The sequence below is a fragment of the Candida theae genome (genome assembly GCF_024610275.1).
Source record: "Candida theae strain CBS 12239 chromosome Unknown scaffold7, whole genome shotgun sequence".
Lineage (NCBI taxonomy): Eukaryota > Fungi > Ascomycota > Pichiomycetes > Serinales > Debaryomycetaceae > Lodderomyces > Lodderomyces theae.
Window position 1 is genome coordinate 126,210 of NW_026261433.1, and position 21,610 is coordinate 147,819.

Here is a 21,610-nt window from a genome sequence, read left to right on the forward strand (position 1 = left end):
CCAACAGAGTCAAAGAGGAAATTTATATTCCACACAAGTCTCTTATGTTTAGTCAATTCACAACCAGATATTCTTCTTCTTCTTCTTCTTCGTCATCCATTCTTAGAGCTACTACTAGATACACAAGAAGAACATTCTCCATGACTAAACCAACCCCCTCACACGCAACAGCGTCATCATCCTCTGCAACCACAAAACCCGCCGATAGCAAACAAACACCACCTACTACTAATACTGCTGCCAATGATGATGACGATCCGGTGACTCACACACAACAACCAATAATATTTGCACCCAAGACGTATCAATACACAAAGGGCCACATGGATGTAAACGACTTATTGCCCAATCCATTTGAACAATTTCACAAGTGGTTTAAAGAGGCCCAAGAGCAATTACCTGCCAATTCCGATATAATCGTTGAATCAACAAACTTTTCAACCGCCAGATTACCCAGCGGTAGAGTATCCAGTCGGATCGTTTTGCTCAAGGAGTTGGATAAATATGGGTTTCTCGTGTACTCCAATTGGAACACTTCGAAAAAGGCTGAGGATTTCAATAGTAACAAGTATGCTGCCTTGACATTCTTTTGGCCTCACGTACAACGCCAAGTTAGAGTTGAAGGGATCATGGAACATGTGACTAGAGAAACTAGTGAACGGTACTATAACACAAGACCAAGAGGTTCGAAGATTGGTGCTTGGGCAAGTCCACAAAGTCAAGTTATTTCATCAAGAGATGATTTGAGTCGATTGAATGATGAGTATACGGAAAAGTTTAAGGATTTACCAGACGATGCAATTCCATGTCCTGAATATTGGGGAGGTATTAGAATCGAACCCTTGGAAGTGGAGTTTTGGCAAGGTGGTGTGAGTAGATTGCATGATAGAGTTACATTTAGAAGGGATGATATTGCCAATCCTAATTGGGAAGTTGTTCGGCTTGCACCATAGAAAGAAGGATCCATTTCAAAGATTAAAATAGACGACATATATATACAGGATAAAAAGTAAAGAGTAGCACCTCCCTCTCTACTTCTTTTTATGAACTATATGATTCTTTTCAAACAACAACGCCTCTTCTCTTTGAGGTATCCATTCTTTTCTCTTCAATTCCCTTTCGTAATCAGTTTCACGTTTACCAGGATATATGACTCTTTCATCAACAGGATCTAAATCCAGTTGAGGGTTCTTATTAACATCTTTAATCAATCCATCTTGACGTTTCAATTTTTTCAAAAAAGATCTAATTTCAACAAAACAATTCATACACATAAAATGTGATCTTTTCACAGCTCCACATGCTGGACATCTGACTATATTGTTCAAAGGTTGAATTTGCTTGTTTCCTGGTGTATACAACTTGACTCGTTTTCTTCGATACGACATCTTCTTTTTAGGTGCTGCTCGTAATATCGTACCATTATCAATCATGAACGGAGGCTCACCAGACGTGTCTGATTCAAGTTGTTCTTGTAAGTCCGCCAAGCGGCTATCTTGATGTTGGTGGTTGTGTTTGGTGTCAAGAGGACATGATGATGGATTGGATGAGGGCCCAAGAAGACCGAGACGGATGGAGATTTGCGGAACTCTGGGAAGTGCATTCCATACCAGTTGTTGGTGAGATGCTACTGCACCGAACCTTAGTGCAAATGACATGACAAGTTCAGTTGGGGGACAGTAATGCATTAAGCTTTTGATTGGAAAAAATTTTGTAATTTTTTTTTTGTTTTTTTTTTTTTCTTTTTAATGAAAGGAGAGTAGGTAGCTCTGTCAATGTTGCAAGTATTGCGTCAAAGTAGAAAGATTAGTGATACTTGCATTGATGACTGGTAACTATCAAGATTGCAGATGCTGAAAGATGATTCTGTTGTGGATTGTGACTGATTTTTGAGGATTTACTCAAAATCACCCAGCTACTACAAAGGTTGGAAGTTCAAATAGAAATTGCACTTCAAGTCTGTTGTTCTCACAACATATGTACTATACAACTTCACACGAGCTGTATACAAGCATGCGTATCTATCTCAATGATCGTTTCCCTTTAGCTTCTGACTATGAAAGTTTCAAATCTGCATTCAGTTGTTGATCGTGTAAATGTTGTCAATTCTGATCAGTTCGCGTGTCATACCCAATTTTTTTTATTTTTCTTTTTTCTTCTTTCTTCAAATCAACGTGAAACGTCAACATTCCAAAGAAGGAGGGGACAGTCTAGATCAAAACGCATTAACCACTAGCACATTGCCTCGTCGACTCCACAATTTACCTCCAATAATGTCGCTTACTGAAGAACCAAGATACACACATCCTCAAAAATACGTTGGTTTTGACACCATCACAGCCCAAATCGAGAACCGTTTATTGAAACGTGGTTTCCAATTCAATATCATGGTTGTTGGTCGTTCTGGTTTAGGTAAGAGCACATTAGTCAATACCTTGTTTGCCTCGAAATTGGTTCAATCCAATGGCCGCAAATTGCCCACTGACCCAATTGAAAAAACCACTGAAATCAAAGTATCACACCACACATTGCTTGAGAATAATGTTCGTTTGAATGTCAATGTTATTGATACCCCTGGATTCGGCGATCAAATTAATAACGAAAAATGCTGGGATCCTTTGGTCAAGTATGTAAAAGAACAACATTCACAATATTTGAGAAAAGAGTTGACAGCCCAACGTGACAAGTTCTTACCTGATACCAGAGTCCATTGCATCTTGTACTTTATTCAACCTAATGGACAAAAATTGAAAACTTTGGATATTCAAGCATTGAAGAAATTGTGTGAAATTGCCAACGTTGTTCCAGTTATTGCCAAATCTGATTCATTGACATTGGAGGAGAGGGCAGAGTTTAAGAAAAAACTCCAACTTGAATTCCAAAAGTATGGGTTCAACATCTACCCTTCTTCCTCCGAAGAGTATTCCGACGAGGAGCGTCAATTGAATGAAGACATCAAATCGTTGATCCCATTCGCGGTCGTGGGGGCCCAAACGGAAGTCAACATCAACGGAGAACTTGTCAGAGGCAGACAAACCAAATGGGGAGCAATCAATATTGAGGATGTGAGCCAATGTGATTTTGTATTTTTGAGAGATTTCTTGACAAGAACTCATTTACAAGATTTGATTGAAACTACAAATTTGACTCATTATGAGTCTTTCAGATCAAAGCAATTGATTGCATTGAAGGAAAATGCCTCCAGTAATAGGCAATCTCAAGTGCACACTTAGCTTGTATTGTATATTGCTAACACATATTATATAGATTATCTTGCATTTGCAATGTAGGATTCAAAAAATGCAACACGTGAATTTTGCCATTTCTTCAACGCGTCTTTCTCTCTCTCTCTCTCTGTTTTTTTTTTTCACTATTTATTTTCTTTTATCATTCCTCTCTTCTCATAGAGTTTGTTTCTCTTTTCAACCTAAACCGCCAATTATACATATACACAGCCATGGGTGTTAAAGGTCTCAATCAACTAATCAAAGAACATTCACCTAATGCTTACAAAGAATTTCAATTGAAAAACTTGTTTGGAAGAAAAGTTGCCATTGATGCATCAATGTGTCTTTATCAATTTCTCATCGCCGTTCGACAATCTGATGGTCAACAATTAACCAATGAAGAAGGCGAGACGACTTCCCATTTATCAGGATTCTTTTACCGTACGATACGAATGGTGGAGAATAACATCAAACCTGTGTATGTGTTTGATGGGAAACCACCAGTTTTAAAAGGTGGTGAATTGGAAAAGAGGTTACTACGTAGGGAGGAGGCACAAAAGCAAATGGACCAGATTAAAGATGAAGGAACAGTAGCTGAAGTTATGAAGTACGAAAAGAGGTTGGTGAGAGTGGGGAGAGATCAAAATGATGAAGCCAAGAAGTTGTTGGAATTGATGGGGATACCTTATGTTAATGCACCTTGTGAAGCAGAGGCACAATGTGCAGAGTTGGCTCGTGGTGGTAAAGTATTTGCCGCGGCGTCGGAGGATATGGATACTCTATGCTATGAGCCACCATACTTGTTGCGTCATTTGACGTTTGCCGAAGCTAGGAAAATGCCCATTGATCAAATCACATACAGCGAAGCCATGGAAGGCTTGGACATGCCAAAGGAACAATTTATTGATCTTTGCATTTTATTGGGCTGTGATTATTGTGAAACTATCAAGGGTGTTGGGCCAGTGACTGCTTACAAGTTGATCAAGGAACATGGGTCATTGGACAATTTGGTTGAATATTTGACCAAAAACCCAGACAAGACGAAATTCAAAGTACCAGAGAACTGGCCATACAAGGAGGCCAGACAGTTGTTTTTACATCCAGAAGTAATTGAAGCCGATAAAGTTGAAGTGAAATGGAAAGAGCCGGATGTCGATGGATTGATTGAATATATGGTGAAACAGAAGGGTTTTAGTGAAGATCGAATCAGGAGTGGTGCTGAAAAGTTAAAGAAGGGATTGAAAGGTGGTGTTCAAGGAAGGTTGGATGGATTCTTCACAGTCGTCTCCAAACCAAAGGACGAAAAGGGAGCCATTAATGGCAAAAAGAGGAAAGGTGATGATAAGAAGGGTTCAGGTCAGAATAAAAAAACTAAAAGAAGGTAAATTGAATGAGAGTCAATTTGTTAGCTAATACTATTTCAATCTACCCGAACCAATTCCGATCTGTTTTCTTTCAAATGGCAAGTAAATATAAAATGGAATGCATCAGACATGACAATTGAATGAAATTGGAACATATACCATGCTGTGTCCATAGTAATATTCCGATTTACCCTCAGATCATACCTTTTAATTGAAAAAATTGAATACATATCTATCACGAACTTCCTCATTTTGTCTATAGGGCCCCTCACCCCCTTCAGCTTCGTCGGCTTCTTCATATTCTTCACCATCTTCATCATCTTCTTCATCGGGTCTCACATATTGTTGATCAATTTTTATACAATACATTTGGTTTGGCGTGATCAAGAAAATCTTGTTACAACCTGCTGCTCTTGCGGATAATAGGACTTTACGCAAAATCAGCTTGTGACGTTAACCCTCCGCGGGGAAACCGACTATGGTTTGACTTTTGTACTCAATAATAAAATAGACAGTTTCCTCTTCCATTGTTGCGTGAACCCTTAAGGAATCGTAGATGCTAGCATCCGGAATTTTCAATCTCCTTCCGACATGATGAGGACGATTCACTCTGAACTCACAACCCGAAAGTGATGTAATTATTGGTGAAAGTTTGCTGTTGTACAACTCACTCATTTCTGTTTCACAACTGAATTTTAATTTGTTTCCAAAGCTGAATAAGCCCAACCTGACAGAACTTAACTTCCTGATGTTAATTTGCATGAGTAACCTTTCGTCGAAGGTATTAAATTCCACACCGTCTCATTCCTGGTACGATCAGTCGTTAAAGTATTGACTACATCTTCCCTCCTCCAAATGACATTTTTGAAAAAAGAACGTCAACAGAAACGTGATGATGTTTTTAGCAAGATTATTCAATTTTGAATTTTCAAAAGAACATATGCGGTAAATGTGGAGTATAATTTCATCTAAGATGGGAATGATGGTTGGATCTGGTAGTTGGAGGTAAGGCACCTTAGTTAAATCGCAGATATCACACGTTCTTGTAACAATCTTCCTCAACCTCTTTTTTTTCGTTTGGTGCTGAGGCGTTTGGTCAAAGTTTCGAAAACGGCTTGTATATCTCTGTCTTGTTCATCTCGTAAATGCAAATCCTTAAGCTTGATATACTGATATTCCTGTCATAATTCTGAAATAAAGCTCTAGAAAAGGAGGTCAAGTTCGGCATTGTGAGTACGTCGAATAACCTATGAGCTTGAAAACGTATATTTATGGATTCTGAAGTTTTACAAACTTTGAGCTTGTTAGGGGGGGAACGAGGATCAATTTCTTGGTTGCAAGAATTGTTATGCGTTATGTGGGAAAAAACAAGCGAATTTGATAAGTAGTCAGTCTCATGAAATGACAAAACCAAAAATTCCTCCTATATCAACGCCCCAAAATCATTCTGTCTTGGGCTCTTATCAATATCTCCTTCTCTGAGTAAAAAGCTGAAAAAGGTTCGTTGCCCCTGTACCCATTTTCAAAACTAATGTTCACGCTTCGAGATCCTTCTAAACTTCTAAACTCATCTCGTTACATGGTACAGGCCGACTCAACACGGTTGTTCAAATTGTCATATATTAATTAGCGACTTATATTTACACTTGGAGCTCTTATGACACGTTCCAGTGACAAAACTCTCAATTCATCAACACGTCACTTGTACACCATTTAGTAATAATACAGGCAATTCTTGCTGAAAAACAATGAAATCAACAGCGTAAGCTCATTGGCCGAGTAATGTCTTTTGAGTTCAACCATGACTTCATTTTCTTTCTGTTCTACTCGTTACCGCAGTTTTATGGATTCAGCCAGGTACATGGGTTTCTGGGTCCAATGCACCGCAATACAACCGAATGGCACTTCGGGGCTATACATGTGCTGCTGTTCAACGAGGTATCCCTGATGCATTACGCCGTAACAAGAACTCCACCAGTTAATGCTTGCTTTTGGAAATTTCAACGCAAGCTCTCAGATCCTTCTTGCTACTGCATCACTCACTGTAGCGGTAGAAATTGTCACAAAGCGCAATGCTCGATGTGATGAAGTAGGTATCATCTGAAAAGTCCTTTGAGGGTCTCTATTAGTGTGCAATATTGCCAACAGAATCAAATTTGGGTATTCGTGGTCGAGCTCTCCATCTGCAAAGAAGCAACCTTCACGGAGCGATATTGTTACATAAAGCTCTCGAAGTGTTAAAGTGTTGATCTTTTGAGAAATCATGAATATACTCTTTGTTGTTGTAGACTTCGCACCGAACGTGCAACTTTTTCAATATCGGGCGAGATTCTTCGAAAAAAGCTAACCCCCTTAATCCAACAATAACGTTCAGTTGGTACCACCAGATCGTAAATTTGGCAAAGCGCCGCTGACAGGTTAAAGCAGTAAAATCCTTTGTCACCAATATGTGTTGTTTCAGTGTCGTAAACACCCCTACCTCAATCTTCAGGAATGTCCCAATCAATATAGCGCAGATTCAGCAGATAATGCATCGTCACGAATAACTTGACATTCTTAAAATGAGCGGTAACTCTGTCCAGGAAAGCTTGGGTAGGATTTCTCGCGAACACCAAATAGCCAATAGGTTGGTTCGGGTCCATTGTTTCCAAGTACGTTTCTAAGGACTGCATGGATATAATAGTAGTCTTGTTGGTGCTAGTGTTATTCAAGTATTTCGGAAACCTGAAATCTGGGAGTGCACATTGGATACCATCTTGAACAAGGCGGCCTCTTTCAATGATACGATCCTCTTGCAAATAGTAAACTTAAATATGGCTATACAAATTGGCTTTGGAAAGGACATAGAATGTTGAATGAAGCGAGGCAAGATTTATGACTTGATGTTGATTGAGATTATCATAAACTCGTTGAAGGACTTGATCCGGTAATTGTACTCATGATACCATGTTTAAACTGCACACCAGAAAGAAGCGAGTGATGGGTAGAGAAAGGGAAGTACCATGGCTGTATAGCTTCCAAAGAAGTGTCTCTGAGGGAATCTTTAAGTTCCTGGTTCTTCTTTCCTAGTTTTTGGGGTATCGGATTGCATCTAGATGAAAGAAAAACAAAAACAGCACAAAATCATCACTAATAACGGGAGCTGTGAGCAAAGGTGAACATCTTTCCTCCATGGGATTGGACTTCACCACTGCCCTTCTTTTTCGGTAAAGATCATGCGGCGATTGAAAGTTTTTAGCGGTTATCACGTACATGGTAGAAAACTAGGGGTTTTTTTTTTTTTCTTTTTTTTCCATAATCTCTGATGAATTTTTGCTTCTCGATTATGGCTTCGAGGGGACTAGATCAGTTATATATTTATGCATACACACCACTATTAAATAACCACTCTATTCTTTAATCTCTTGGCTTTGGTTTTTTCTTTTCAGATTCAGCTTCCTTTTCAGCTTCAATCTCATCAACATATTTCTTAATTTCATCTATAGTCAACTTTTCGATAACGCCACCTGGTTTCATTATCGAGAGCTCGATGTTTTTGGCACCAGTTTGCACAACTTCCAACAACGACTTTACTGTCAATTTAATAGTCTCTTCATCACTAGCATCTTCCTTATAATGTTTTTCCAAAAACTCCTTCACAGTCTTTGCAGATCTACCAATAGCATGAGCTTTCCAGGCATTGAAAACCCCACTAGGTTCAGTCTGGTACAACTTGGGTACATCGTCATTAGTATCAAATCCAGCAATCAAAGTGGCAATCCCAAAAGGTCTAGTTCCTCCCGATTGAGTGTATTTTTGTTGCACACCGGCAACGTATTTAGTCAAGTATTCTACGCTAACTGCATCTTCCAAGTTCAATCGATGGGACTGTGCTTCTACTCTAGCTTTGTCTATCAAAATCCTTGAATCAGCATTTAACCCGGCAAACGCCAATAAAATGTGATGGTCAATCTTGCATATTTTGGATGGTGTCGTTCTGGGGTCTTGCAATTTCAATGTTGTTCTTCTTTCGCAACCCAAGACAACAATGTTTTTGCCTTTGACTCCAACGGCACACGTACCTCTTTTCACTGCTTCAGATGCGTATTCCACTTGGAAAACGTGTCCATCGGGGCTGCGTAGGAGTTAGTATACAACTTGCGATTTTGGTTTTGAAGGTGCTACTGTAAATTGTGTCGCAATTGATGGGGAAAATACATACGAGAATATAGATAATGCACTATCGTATCCACTCATTGTTGAAATTTAAAGGGTGTGTGTGTGTGGGTGGGGGAGTTGCTTTGTAGACGTCTATATTTGTGGTGTGTGGGTGGGCGTGTTAGCTACGGGGTGGTGAGTTAACGTCAATTGGGTTATGTTTCTGGTTAATTTTTTTGCCATTGAAAAAATAAAAAAAGATAGAAAAAGTTGGCACAGACTGTGTAATGGTATACCAATGGCAAAAAAGAATAATAAGACCAACACCAGTACTGGCAACTCATCGAAACAGATTGCAAATGGAGACAACTTTGCTAGACTCAACTACTTGTACCAACTAAGTAACTGTTTTGTTGCGTCCTCTTCATCTTCACCACCAATTGCTAGCAGTAAACGACTTCAATCTTTCCTAGCACGAGGTTATGATCGTAATTTGGATCTACTATCAAAGCGGTCCTTGACCAAGCTTTCTCCATCAGTCAAGAGAACTATATGCAAAAAGTGTCATGTGATGCTAATACCAGGAATGACAATGTCCATACGAATAGAAAACAAATCAAAGAGGCGGTACGACAAAAATGATGTTTTGGTACACAAGTGCCTGACTTGTGGTGAATGCAAAAGATTCCCCATTGGAATTGATAGAGAATATGTACCATTCTTTGAACAAGGGTATATTGAGGATACATAGTAAACACCTGAAATGTCCGTTACTTGTATTGCATGTCGTTTTTTTTTTTTCTTTTCTTTTTTCTCTTTTTTTGTTATACACTGTTTACGAGCAAGACTCTACTAGGCCATTGCTGCACACAATGCAGCCCCAACACCGGAACCGTCTTTGGCAATTCTCAAATAAACTTTCTTGCTTGTTCCTTCCAATGGATTTATGACTTCAATAGCCTTCAATATAGCGTCTTTGAAACCAGGGTAAAATTCAACAACCGATCCATCACAACCAACTTCGAAATCTTTGTTATCATCCTTGTATTGGTCTTTGACTCTACGCACAATCGTTGCCAATGGAATAGCTGACAATTTAGCAGCTCTGCTCGATATTGCCCTGGTAATTCTTTGAATTACAATTCGTTCATGTAAAGTTGTTGGCAATCGTAATACATTTTGCAAAATCAAACCTGACATTTTCAAGTCGGTTGAATCGTCAATTTGAATATACGACAACACTTCGGCATCCAAAAGCCAAGGCTCAGTGATTCTGTGAGGTAAACTTCCACCTCTTTCCTTGTACAATTCTTGGAAAATGAGTCCTCTTTCAAACAATTCAATCAATGCAACCCTGAGAATTTCACCAAGAAACATTCCGCTGATTCTCTTTTCAAACAAGTGATAACCTTTGTTGGCAGTCTCCTTGTCAACAATTTCATCAAAAAGTGTATTTGGTAAAATCTTCAAAGTGTTGTCAAAAGATCCCCATTCGGTGTTGATAACCATTCCTTGTGCATCTTTTGGAGGGTTAGTCAATTTGGGAATGTTTGCAATGGTTTCATAGTAAGCACCATTGGTACCAGTTCCAAATATACAACCAATCACAGTGTTTGAGTTGGTCACAGCGGGGTTATTTTGATAAGCTCTGGATAACAATGTTCCCACTGTATCGTTGGCCAATGCAACAACTTTGACATTGACTTCTAAAACGGTCAAATTGGCTTGCAACAAATCAACCACATCTCTATCCACCGCATCAGGGATATCAAACCCTTTAGTCCATCTGATCAAAGTACCATGGCCCAACGCAGTTTGATCTACGGGGAACGAGAAAGTGAAACCCAACTTCAATGCGTCTGAAGATTTGACTTTGGCAGTGTTGTGATGTTCTTCAAGAAAAGTTTCAATTTTAGATGCCAAATATTTAAACAAGTCATCGGCCTTTTTACACTTCATCAATTCAGGGGGAATTCTATATTTGCTTTGTTTCAATTCAAAAGTGTGGTCTCCTTTCAAGTCAATTGAACATACTCGGAAATTGGTACCTCCCAAATCGGCAGCTAAAAACAATCCAGTTTCTTTACCAGTGGGGATTTTGGACACGTGTGCAGGAATCATTGGCATGTTTTCTCTTGATTGCTTGGGCGCTTTTAAACCTGCATCCATAGCTTGAAGGAAATGCTGTGAAGCTTTGACGAGATAGTCGTCATCAATGTGGAATTCTCTTTCAATGTGACGAATGGCAAGTTCAACTTTATCTGGAAGTGACATCGGATGGTAAAATAATGGAGATTGAGCGAGAAAGGAGAATTGTCAAATGTAGTTCAAGAATGAAACGTCGAAATTGAATCTGGGTGTGAAGTTTGAAAGTACGCAAATAGCAATTGAAGAAATTTTCGAATTTGGCGCCTGATATATTTATACACAAATGTGCCCCAAGAAAAAAAAATAATTGAGTTTTTGTTGACTAAAAGGAAATCTTATTGCCGATCAATATAAATTAAAAAGAAAACAAATTTAGTCAAGGCCCGAGCCGTAGCAGCCGTAAAGCAGCCGTAAAGCAGCCATAGCAGTCTTAAAGCAGCTATTTACTACTCTCTGCTTCTCTAACTGGAGATTTTTGTACACACTTTAAACAAAGTTTGATCCCTAATGAGGCATAAACTTTTGCCGAATGGGTTGAGATCGTCCATCATCCACTTTATGCATCATAATATCAAGTCGAACAATGATTGGCGTTAAAACAAATGCGTATAAGATCATGAGACACTATTTGTAATTGATTGATGTTGCACATGTGCACACGACGTTACAACTATCCACTTAATACTTACCTTGGGAAGGGTGTTTGTTTCTGTACATCACCATTTTCAAAATTTTCTCTGTTGATGTTGAATTTATCGGGAATACTATCACACACGAAAAGAGGTGCAGAAGCTTACATCATACCTTTACAGGAGGTCACAGAGGTGACTGAAAGAGGAGTGTACGACCAAAGTGATCCAATGTCTCTCACAGAGAGTTTTATATAAACTTTTGTGTAACTTTCGGAGTATACGTTTGCGAAGATCTTTTACACCCTCAACACACACACACACAGCATACACAACAGAAAGGGGAACGAGTGTGAATATGACTATACATGAAGTAAGTTGAAGTACACTTCAAGACCATATATACTTCTTCTTCCTCAGTTGCACTTTAATGCGAGCTGTCTTGAAAAAATATTGTGGTCTGGCGCTCTTGTAACCTGTTTTTAGCATACGTATCATATATGCCCCGTATATATGTTTACATGAAATGAAATCACTGCTCAATGCATTGATAGTACGTATTCAATACGTTTTCAATACGTTCCTTAAAAAAAAGCAAAAGAGGGAGGCGGGGTACAGGAGCACACAAAATATAAGGGGAAAAACAGAGAGAAAGAGAGAGAGAGATGTGACATGGATGAATACATGCAAGAACAAGCAACAATGGGTAGGAGAAGAGGAAGGGGAAGGGTAAGGGGGAAAATGTGGGGTCTAGAGTGTGCGATTGCTTTGGGTCTGACTCCGCCAAAAGTGCATTTCATATATATATATATATATACATATGTATACACACATTTCAAATGAAGTGAGACAGATTAACCTTTTAACCAAAGATAACCTTAAACCAACTGCACTCAATATGAGAGGATATGGCGGCGGTTATGGCAGAAGCAGTTTTGGCGGTGGCTATGGAAATAGTTATGGCGGCGGTTATGGTAGCAGCTACGGCAGTAGTAGTAGCAGATATGGTGGGAGTTCCAGCTACGGCACAAGAGCATCGTCTAATAACTACTCGGGATACTACACCTCATCTTCAATTCCAGCTAATAAACAAGGTTACACCCAACCACAATATCAGCCAAAGGGAAAAAACTACCAAAAGCCCAACCAGAACACCACAAAGTATGGAAACAACTACAATCAGCTGTCTAAACAAACCCAACCAAATAAAAATTACCCACAACAGTCCCAATACAAGCAAGGGTCCTCTTCATCGAACAAGAACAACTCAAACTATAACAATGGCAATAAACTGAATTACTCGAATTCCAACTCCAGGTATAGGGATAAGAATAAAACAGTCAAGAATCAAACCATAAATCAAAATGTGAATGTCAATCAACAACAGCAACCTCGAGGAATGTTTGGTCGATTTGGCGGGGGGTTTGGCAGAATTATGAAGTGGCCTTTGATGTTCATGATGTTTGATAGGTTCAGGAGACCAAGACATGAACCAATGCCGCCTATGCAACAGCCACCACCACAACAACATCCACCAATTATAAATGTATACAATCCACCCGACAATCAACAACTTCGCGATAACGTACACCAGCAACCTAGCCACAGAGGAACTACACAAGAGTACAATGACATGGACCCTACAGCAAACCAAAGAGGACTTTCAAAGGCACAAAATAAAGCTCCACTGCACCATGATTTAAGCCCAAATCAAGCTGAACCATTTGATGCAAACAAGAGTGACTCCCAATTGATCGACGACCCAGTTTATGTAACAGCAGCAGATACCACACGGGTAAAAATTACAAGAGTCAAGAGTGAACCAAAAAGATTGAGGGAGCTTTCTCAAACTCCAACTACCGAGCCAGCCAGTAGTAATGCATCAAGTACACGTGGGAAAGTAAGGGGGGAAGAAACTAACTTGGGTAGTGAAGAAATCAGCAACTATCATACTAATGAATTACCCAGTTCAGTGAATGAGGCAAGAAATAGTAGCAAGGATTTACTGAGGGGGTTTTCCAATCAAACTATTGGACTAAAAAGCATGCTTCAACAATCTCCTACTCATGAAGGATGATTGTGTCCTACCTATTTTTTTATGTTTTTTTTTTTTTTTCTTTTCAGATTGTTTATTTGTATATGATTTTCAAAAATTTCCCACCGTAACTCCAGCAAATGTATTGCCTATTTCTCCAAGTTGTTGGTTTCAAGACGAAGGTTGAATTGGAGCTGTTTGCAGCTTCTTCGTCCATCTTACACAAAACCCCACCTCTGCTAAAGAAAAAAATAAATAAAAAAATAAAAAAATATAAATTGTAAACAATGGTCAAAACATCAACTTGACGAGCTGAAGCCGATCCTTCATTCACATTGGGATCGGGACCGAGTTCTACTATGCCACCACAGACCATTCCACCATTCAGACTATACGGAGGGGATGACTATCAAATTGTTGGTGATGCATCCCGATTCGAGCACAGCAATGAGTATAAACTACCACGATTACGACGATCTAGAAATACAACACCCACCAATTCTGAATTCACCGAGGTTGACTCATCGATGGCAGTATCAAGAGCATCATCCGCTAAGCTAACACTTGATGGGATTATCCCGTTTTACGCATCACAGGGAAGTGGTTACAATAATGAACTGGACTCATACTATAGATCTTTACGACTGAACCAGTTTACTCAAGATGATAATGACCCAAGTCTCGGCAAAACAGTGTCGGTACGACGACAACAGGTATCTATTGGGGTACAAGCACCACAGGACAATTTACTGCTTCCCCCACTCGTTCCACCAAAGGATACACTCACAAGAACCAAGTCCCAACGTGAGTTTATTCCATATCCTCCATCAATACCTGACACTAGTAATGCACCTCCGTACAGTAACAATATGCTACCCCCATTACCTCAACCACTGGAGAAATTATATGCCAAGGTTACGACACAGTTTGATAACAGTGGAGACATTGATAGTGTAATCTCACGACAAAAAGTTTTGGAACACGATTTGATCAAGCAAGTGATGAATCAGCCGTTGATTTCAATCAGAGCAGACAAATTGGGGGATCGGTACTATGGAAGGAAGATAAACATTACGATGAACTTGATGTTGTACTTGTTTGAAATCTGTTTGAGTATAATTGAAATCGTTCTCGCATCGGTGTTGCTTCAGTGTGATACTGCAATAAATATCCATGTTTACCGGTACCTTATAGCTGATGGAACAATTACAATCATTGTTGCAATTTTGTTCTCACTACATATTGTCACTTATGAGAAGCGGAATGGTAGTTTTTACTGTACTGCAGCTGTTGTATTCAAATTGATTTCATTTATCATGATAGTGTCGTACATTCTACCCAATAATCAGTCTCAACCACAACACGTATGGCAAGTCAGAAGAGCGTTGGGAGCATTTATCATAATTTCCACTTTTATTTGGATTTCCAATTTGATCATGTTCTTAACTACACTTTACATTTCCAGGTTAAATTTGCTTGAAGATTTGAATTTTGATTTCGATAAAAGAGGATTGAATGAGGAGTTTAATACGGGGCTCAACGTGGAGAGGGAGTGGGATGTTGCTAATGAAGATTTGATGAAGTTTTATTTGAACGAGAATGGTGAAATGTATGCATTACATAACGCAGAAGAAATCGAAAAGTACAAGGATAACAACAAGATACTCGTTTACACGTTTTGACAAAAGATAAAAGGGGATTAATTTTGCCGTTCGGTTTCCTGTTAATTGAGATTTTCGCCATAACATTTTTAAATTTTTTGGGGGACGGAAAACGGCTACACAAAAGTAGAACCCTTCCCTCCTAGGGTCCGCCATCACCCTACCAAAAATTTACCTACGACTCGTTTCCTTTTGGTAGGTTATTTTACTAGCCCAACATATCCCCAACATTGGAACCGCCATCCTTTCCACCAGTCATGTTGATCAAATACGTTACTTTATTGCTTTACATCCAGTTGGGGTTCACCTTACTTATTCCACATGTTTTGAAACCGCGGATATTTTCATTAAGGTCAACCAAACAACGATTACAAGCAACCATAAACCCTTTGGTCCCCACCAGGAAATTCAAAAAGGATTTTTCCATCTTCAGCTCGACCGATGAGAGCGGTAGTGGCGCTGAGGAAGGCTACGTAAACAATACGAGTGCCAACTTGACAGCAAATAATAATTTTGTGATAATTCCTAAAGAGTTGATTAACCCAACCATGTTCTCGACGTTGGGATTGAATAAATTGTTTGATTTGGTTGATGATTTTCATCTGGAGCATGGCGGCCTGAAATGGATGAATTTTAGCTTGGAGGAACAGATCTATATTCCACATGAGTTCAAGACGTACTTTATATTCAACACGAGCTCAATCAAGCAGAGTATGGGATTGGACACAATTCGTCAGAAACAGCAGCAGCAACAACAACAACAACAACAAGAGCAACAGCAACAGCAACAACCTTTCAGCTCACACACATTGAACAAGTTTTTACTGCATATCGTTCCATTTGACATACCTGAACTAGTTGAACTTGTTGACTACTACATGGTATTGCCCAATTTGCCTCATTTACTGAATTTAACATCATCGATATACCATGAAGGGTTATTGAGTTATCCGATGCTGCAGTTGCCCGTGTTTCGGACACAAATGAGTCACAATAAGCCATTGATTGTGTTTATGTTTAATGAAACTGATGGTGCAAATAGCTTGATCAATGATGCATCAGTCTCACCGTCAAAACACCAACATAATCAGCATAAACTAGACCCATCCTCAAAATCAACAACCCAGATTATGTCCATCAAGAATTACTTGAAATCGCCCGCTCCATTTTCAACTTTTTTCGACAAGTTTGCTCGCAATTGGATTAATCAAGTGGATTACGACTCATTGATTCATTCAGTGTTTTGCAACGTCAATAGTCAAGATGAAGATCATAGCTTTTGCTTGCGATTGCGTAACCAAGTAGTTGACGTTGTTCCCGCATTCAAGAAATTTGTCGCCATGTCCGACCCCAATGTCGTTGCGGATACAGTTGCATCCCAATTGAAACAAAATGAGAAAAGCTACTCTGCAAGCCTAAGCAATAACCTCAGCGACAATCATGATGACATTACAGTACAAAGCCAAGCGGTTAGACAGGTTCATGACAAATTACAAGCCAAAAAACATGCCTTGACTATGGCTGGCACCACTGGGGTCAATTTGATCCGTGATCCCAAGCACGTGTTGCACAAATTGGATGATTACATTGACAACAAATTAGATGATCAAATGGATAAACTTGGTAACAAGAAGTATGAAATTGCCGAGTCACTCGATGACAAGAAAGAAGCCGTGTTAATCTCACTCGATTCCAAAAAGAGTTCGGCATTCGATTCAGTACGCGATGCAATGAGTGATAAAAAATCAGCCTTATTTGATGAATTCGATGTTGCTGTAGAGGGGGGGAAATTTGTGTCTTTGATTGATGATAAACGACAACAGGTCTCTGATTTGATTCAGCGTAAAAAGAATGATTTGCAAGAGTGGGAGTTCAAGCCACAATTGTTTGAAAAGAAGAAGGAAAAGAGTCAGGACAAGAACAACAGCAACAAGGGTCAGGGTGTCATTGATAAATTGAAACTGAAATTGAGCCGTGATGGATCTGATGACGATGACTATGATTCCGACTACGACCATCCCGCTTTATATTCTGATCACTCTGATGGCGAAGACCGCTACGACAAGCACAGTGATGATGGGAAGGAGTATGTAAACAAGAGGAGCATGAACTCCATTGACGACACTCGTCTCGATTCGTCTAGGGAAAGAGACCTTCATGACGCATCCATACAACCTGGAGTCGGTGACTATATCGAACAAGGAGGCTTTTCATTGCCGTTATCATTACTAAACTATAAAGGGCCATCGAACAATAACGCAAATACGGCTCTCTTTGATACCGATGATGTTGTTAACGAGATCGAATCCAATAATCAACCACCGAGGAAAACCACCTACAGCCAAGTTATGAATTTGGACACGATGTCACCCATGAATCAAAAACGGTCATCGGACGAGGAGGAGAAGGAGCCATGCCAACCAATAACATGGTACAATATCTTCCATCACAGTGTTTTCGGTGAACCCAACTTTTGCAAAGAATGAGTTGAGAGAAGTCTCAGCTCCTTACCGGTGAGAGAGTTGGCCTACGAATCTAATCATCTACGCCGTTGACAATTATGTATATCTTTCTCTCTCTTTTAATTTTTGTTTACGAATTCCATTCTATATATGGTACATCAAACTCGTTTGTCTTGAAGTCAAGTATGTGTGTGGGAAAATGCCCACCCCCTTTTAAAGTTGAAGTTACAAAAAAAAAAAAAAAAAAAATTGAACTGAAATTTGACAAGCAAAGAATAATCAGACACAACGGTCGTCCCTTATTTCTCTGTCACATTCGCCCCGCTCCTCTCTTCTCATCTAAATGCATTTCGACTTCCATTGGTCCTTTGTTGATAATACTGGTTATTATTATAAGCAGTGTTTTGTGAATATGGATTTTGAACATTCGAGTAGCTATCTTGGTAAGCCCCAGTTTGTCCGTAGCTAAACCCACCTCCAGTTCTTGCGTTATCTCTATTGGGGTAGTTTGTAGGCAAAGCATTATACGGGTTACCCACTATCGTTGAGCCAGGCTGCGTTGGCTCCATCATGCTTATTGAATCACGCTTGGATCCAGATCCAGATCCAGATCCTGTGCTAGCTGTGCCCCCTTCTCCTAATCCAGGAGCACTCGAGTTTCCAGTATTTAGATATACAGAATCCTCATCATAAGATTCATCATCATATGCCAATGGACCACGCTTACCATGCTCGTGGCCCTTCATGGCTGTTGCACCCAATGCCATCAATTCCATATCATCATCACCGCCAGCTCCAGCACCTTTTTTGCCTCCTGATTTGGGTAAGAAGGAAACACGGTCATCACGCATGGGCTGGTATCTCGCATCAGGATTCTTTCTGAATATGGCCAACACACAAGTGACAATGGTGAAGATCAACAAAAACAAAGCAAACACTGCGTTAAGCACAAAGTAAACCACAGCCATAACCGATGAAACCACATTAGGCTGTCCAAAAACACTTGAAAAGAACATAAAGAATAATGCATTGATGAAATTGAAAACACTGATGGTGATATTGAATGCATTTGTCCGCTTGTCCATAAATGGACGAATCCAAGAAACAACAACCAAATGAATCAATTCTATAGCCCACACAATCACTGACTGTGGTTTACCATGCTTCTGTAATACCGCCACAAATAGCGACTTGATGAAGATGTAAAATAATGAAACCCAAATAAACCAGTAACAGTCGGCTCTATATTGAGCGTACAAAAATCCAAATCTATTCAAGAATTTGACGTCTCCAAATAGCAAATATGCCGGGTTTTTGAAATTATTTGTTGAGTTTCTTCCCATGAGGAAAACTCTTGCTGCTGCTTGAATCAACAAAACCAACGTGATTACCAACAAAAACACGGCAACAACCACGGTCCCAACAGAATCTCTTGTGGTCAATTCCCAAATACACAATACTGACACTTGGGGCAAAGCAATAATCAATAAACGATAGAGTGACCCTTTTATGATGGCGCCCCATTGTTGGCGATATTCATTGAACTTTTCAGCTCGTATCACTTTACTTCTTGTCAAAATTTCAACAATGGCCTTAAACAACATAAGACAAACCACCATAACAAAACCAAAGAAGAGCAAAAAACATATACCAGTCATAAACACATCGGTTATTTCAATTTTGGCCAAGTACGCCACACGCTGAATACCTCGCAACACCAAGATTTTCCCCGACAAATTGCTAGCCTTTTCATTGGTTGAGTACAAATCTGGATCTAAATTGTCTGCAGTTCCATAAGTATCCGAGTCCAACAAGATGTTTGCTCTTTTGGATAATCCGGTGTCATAGTTCCTCACCCCTTCAATCCACTCAAGAGACCTCTTGGCAAACTTTTGTACTGAAATAGACAAATACGATGCTCCTATAATGTCAGTTGGAGTGCCTCCAGTAGCCTGAATATACCAATTGGAAATATCTTGAACAAATCCAATTTTTATAAGCCCCACGGACCACATAAAGTTTTGTGCCCACGCTGCAGCAATGGGAGGAACTCTAGCCACAGCCATCATTGCAATAATTGCCAATGATTGGAAGTAAACGAAAAGAGACATTGAGTTGGAAGCAATGTGAGCTGCGGTACTCGAATGGCCAATGACGGAAATAACACCAGATGTAATGACCCCCAAACCGGAAATAGCAGCAATTGGCCATCCTGCATACTTAGTTTGTACGGATTTACCATTGGATAAAATTGCTTCCACACATGCTAGCTGATCTAGAGAATCCAAGTCATAAAACAACACTCTAACTCTGGCATCGACATCGGGCACGGTAAATGCTACTCCGGGGATCTGGTTTGCAATAGATGAAGAAACTTCCATGCTAGTGTCAAGATTGATATGTCCTGAAGTCAAAGGGCAAAGTGGGTTGTTGCCTTGGCCAGTGTAATCGATATCACAAAGGGACACATTTCTTTGAAGAACATTTAAGCCATAGACAATAAGGTTGATGTAAGCACCAACTTTGGCATCAATTGATGAAATTGCATTGATGTTGAAATAGACGGTCTTATTTCCTGGATAGTAGACAACATCGAAATATGACGCAGTGAATTGGGAATTTTCCATACATGTCAAAAGTGAAGTTGACTGGATATGGTTGGCAGCCGTTATCACATTGAAAAGACAGGTTAAGCCAATTAGGAGTAATTTATATGGCCGCATAGTTGATGGATCTCAAGTGTGATAGACGGTTGTAAGATAGATGGAGGTGTGACTAGTTGTTCACTGGCTGTTTAGGGTGTGGGTGTTGTTTGTGCAATGTGAAACAAGTCAGTTGGGATATGTTGGAAAAGATACGGCACTGAAGTAGATGGTGATCTGCAAGTGAGATGTGTATCTATTGCAAGATATAGGTGGAGGGGAAGTAGTTGTAGCGAAAGGTCTGTTGCACTAGTTAAATGCCAGTTGATTGAGTTGTATTGGGGCAGTTGTGTCCTATTTTTTTTTTTTGGAGAGTCTTTTGATTTCGTGTTGCAAGATTTCGAACTTTTATTTTTTATTATTTTTGTCTGTCTGTCTGTTCTCTGTTCTCTGTTTTGTGTTCTTTGTTCTTTGCTCTTTGTTTTCAGTGTCTGTTTTAAAAATTTAAAGGCGGAGTAAAGACAGTAAACAATTTTTTACACTACTAACGGTTGAATAGTTAGTTTGTATACCAAGAAGTGATAACGCAAGTGTCGTATAGATGACTCTTATATATATAGATCCCTGGTGACCGTGTCTCCAGAGATGGATGGGCTTAATATCGTACAAAGTGGTGGAAGTAGAGTCGTTGTTGTTGCAGTTTTCGCAAGGGGGTTAGAGAGAGAAAGATTTTTACTTTGTTGTTTGTTGTTTTTTAGTTTCTGATTTTGAGTTACTATGCATTACGTAATTCATATTTATTATTGTGTGACTAAATTCTAAACTTAGCACAGAGAATGTAAACATACAAATATCGCTACCCAATCTACACAATCGAGTAAGTATTATGCATTACATAATGAAATACCAAGATAATTTATATGTGTTGTATTCAAGCCTTTTTTTTTTTTTATCATCACCCATTAATAAACAAGCAAACGAAACTTGCAAACAACCGCAGCAAGCAACATTCTTGACAGAAAAAGAGTGTTTATTACATTTAGTGTGTACGCGTGTGACTCAAACCAGTTTTCTATAATTAAGCTTCCTTTTTTTTTCTTTGAAAATGCACGTGACATAAAACAAGTGCGTATTGAAACATTGGCTTTGATAAGTTGACATAATGTCAAGGAACAACTCCAAAAAAGAACCTTGATATGGGGTATGCGGACACGAGAGTGTCTTTTCCTTTCCTTGAGAAAAGTCCCCATCCCAGAGTAGGGATATCTTGCGTGTTGCAAAATCTATCTCTTTGTTTTTGTTACT

The 21,610-nt window shown here is 39.4% G+C and overlaps 12 protein-coding genes across 12 annotated transcripts; 7 read left to right on the top strand and 5 right to left on the bottom strand. All coding sequences in view use genetic code 12, as the record gives it.

Annotated features, from left to right (window-relative positions):
- Nucleotides 1-44: 44 nt before the first annotated feature.
- On the top strand, nucleotides 45-953 carry PDX3 (pyridoxamine-phosphate oxidase; the record flags this gene model as incomplete). The annotated part of the gene is made up of 1 exon (XM_051751564.1): nucleotides 45-953. The coding sequence occupies one exon, from the start codon at nucleotides 45-47 to the stop codon at nucleotides 951-953; it is 909 nt and encodes a 302-aa protein (XP_051609177.1).
- A 78-nt stretch (nucleotides 954-1,031) lies between these two features.
- On the bottom strand, nucleotides 1,032-1,658 carry KGF57_002269 (mitochondrial 54S ribosomal protein bL32m; the record flags this gene model as incomplete). The annotated part of the gene is made up of 1 exon (XM_051751565.1): nucleotides 1,032-1,658. One exon carries the CDS (start codon nucleotides 1,656-1,658, stop codon nucleotides 1,032-1,034), a length of 627 nt encoding a protein of 208 aa, XP_051609178.1.
- Nucleotides 1,659-2,273: 615 nt separating this feature from the next.
- Nucleotides 2,274-3,233, top strand: CDC10 (septin; the record flags this gene model as incomplete). The annotated part of the gene is made up of 1 exon (XM_051751566.1): nucleotides 2,274-3,233. The coding sequence occupies one exon, from the start codon at nucleotides 2,274-2,276 to the stop codon at nucleotides 3,231-3,233; it is 960 nt and encodes a 319-aa protein (XP_051609179.1).
- Nucleotides 3,234-3,457: 224 nt separating this feature from the next.
- KGF57_002271 (multifunctional nuclease) lies at nucleotides 3,458-4,612 on the top strand (the record flags this gene model as incomplete). Its single annotated transcript, XM_051751567.1, has 1 exon — nucleotides 3,458-4,612. The coding sequence occupies one exon, from the start codon at nucleotides 3,458-3,460 to the stop codon at nucleotides 4,610-4,612; it is 1,155 nt and encodes a 384-aa protein (XP_051609180.1).
- A 186-nt stretch (nucleotides 4,613-4,798) lies between these two features.
- Nucleotides 4,799-5,559, bottom strand: KGF57_002272 (uncharacterized protein; the record flags this gene model as incomplete). Its single annotated transcript, XM_051751568.1, has 2 exons — nucleotides 4,799-5,035; nucleotides 5,530-5,559. The coding sequence occupies 2 exons, from the start codon at nucleotides 5,557-5,559 to the stop codon at nucleotides 4,799-4,801; spliced, it is 267 nt and encodes an 88-aa protein (XP_051609181.1).
- Nucleotides 5,560-7,987: 2,428 nt separating this feature from the next.
- PRE6 (proteasome core particle subunit alpha 4) lies at nucleotides 7,988-8,827 on the bottom strand (the record flags this gene model as incomplete). The annotated part of the gene is made up of 2 exons (XM_051751569.1): nucleotides 7,988-8,705; nucleotides 8,793-8,827. The coding sequence occupies 2 exons, from the start codon at nucleotides 8,825-8,827 to the stop codon at nucleotides 7,988-7,990; spliced, it is 753 nt and encodes a 250-aa protein (XP_051609182.1).
- A 199-nt stretch (nucleotides 8,828-9,026) lies between these two features.
- Nucleotides 9,027-9,479, top strand: RPR2 (ribonuclease P protein subunit; the record flags this gene model as incomplete). Its single annotated transcript, XM_051751570.1, has 1 exon — nucleotides 9,027-9,479. One exon carries the CDS (start codon nucleotides 9,027-9,029, stop codon nucleotides 9,477-9,479), a length of 453 nt encoding a protein of 150 aa, XP_051609183.1.
- A 101-nt stretch (nucleotides 9,480-9,580) lies between these two features.
- On the bottom strand, nucleotides 9,581-11,002 carry GLK1 (glucokinase; the record flags this gene model as incomplete). The annotated part of the gene is made up of 1 exon (XM_051751571.1): nucleotides 9,581-11,002. The coding sequence occupies one exon, from the start codon at nucleotides 11,000-11,002 to the stop codon at nucleotides 9,581-9,583; it is 1,422 nt and encodes a 473-aa protein (XP_051609184.1).
- A 1,401-nt stretch (nucleotides 11,003-12,403) lies between these two features.
- On the top strand, nucleotides 12,404-13,582 carry KGF57_002276 (uncharacterized protein; the record flags this gene model as incomplete). The annotated part of the gene is made up of 1 exon (XM_051751572.1): nucleotides 12,404-13,582. The coding sequence occupies one exon, from the start codon at nucleotides 12,404-12,406 to the stop codon at nucleotides 13,580-13,582; it is 1,179 nt and encodes a 392-aa protein (XP_051609185.1).
- Nucleotides 13,583-13,899: 317 nt separating this feature from the next.
- On the top strand, nucleotides 13,900-15,222 carry KGF57_002277 (uncharacterized protein; the record flags this gene model as incomplete). Its single annotated transcript, XM_051751573.1, has 1 exon — nucleotides 13,900-15,222. The coding sequence occupies one exon, from the start codon at nucleotides 13,900-13,902 to the stop codon at nucleotides 15,220-15,222; it is 1,323 nt and encodes a 440-aa protein (XP_051609186.1).
- A 236-nt stretch (nucleotides 15,223-15,458) lies between these two features.
- KGF57_002278 (uncharacterized protein) lies at nucleotides 15,459-17,687 on the top strand (the record flags this gene model as incomplete). Its single annotated transcript, XM_051751575.1, has 1 exon — nucleotides 15,459-17,687. One exon carries the CDS (start codon nucleotides 15,459-15,461, stop codon nucleotides 17,685-17,687), a length of 2,229 nt encoding a protein of 742 aa, XP_051609187.1.
- Nucleotides 17,688-17,998: 311 nt separating this feature from the next.
- FLC2 (flavin adenine dinucleotide transporter) lies at nucleotides 17,999-20,386 on the bottom strand (the record flags this gene model as incomplete). The annotated part of the gene is made up of 1 exon (XM_051751576.1): nucleotides 17,999-20,386. One exon carries the CDS (start codon nucleotides 20,384-20,386, stop codon nucleotides 17,999-18,001), a length of 2,388 nt encoding a protein of 795 aa, XP_051609188.1.
- Nucleotides 20,387-21,610: the final 1,224 nt, after the last annotated feature.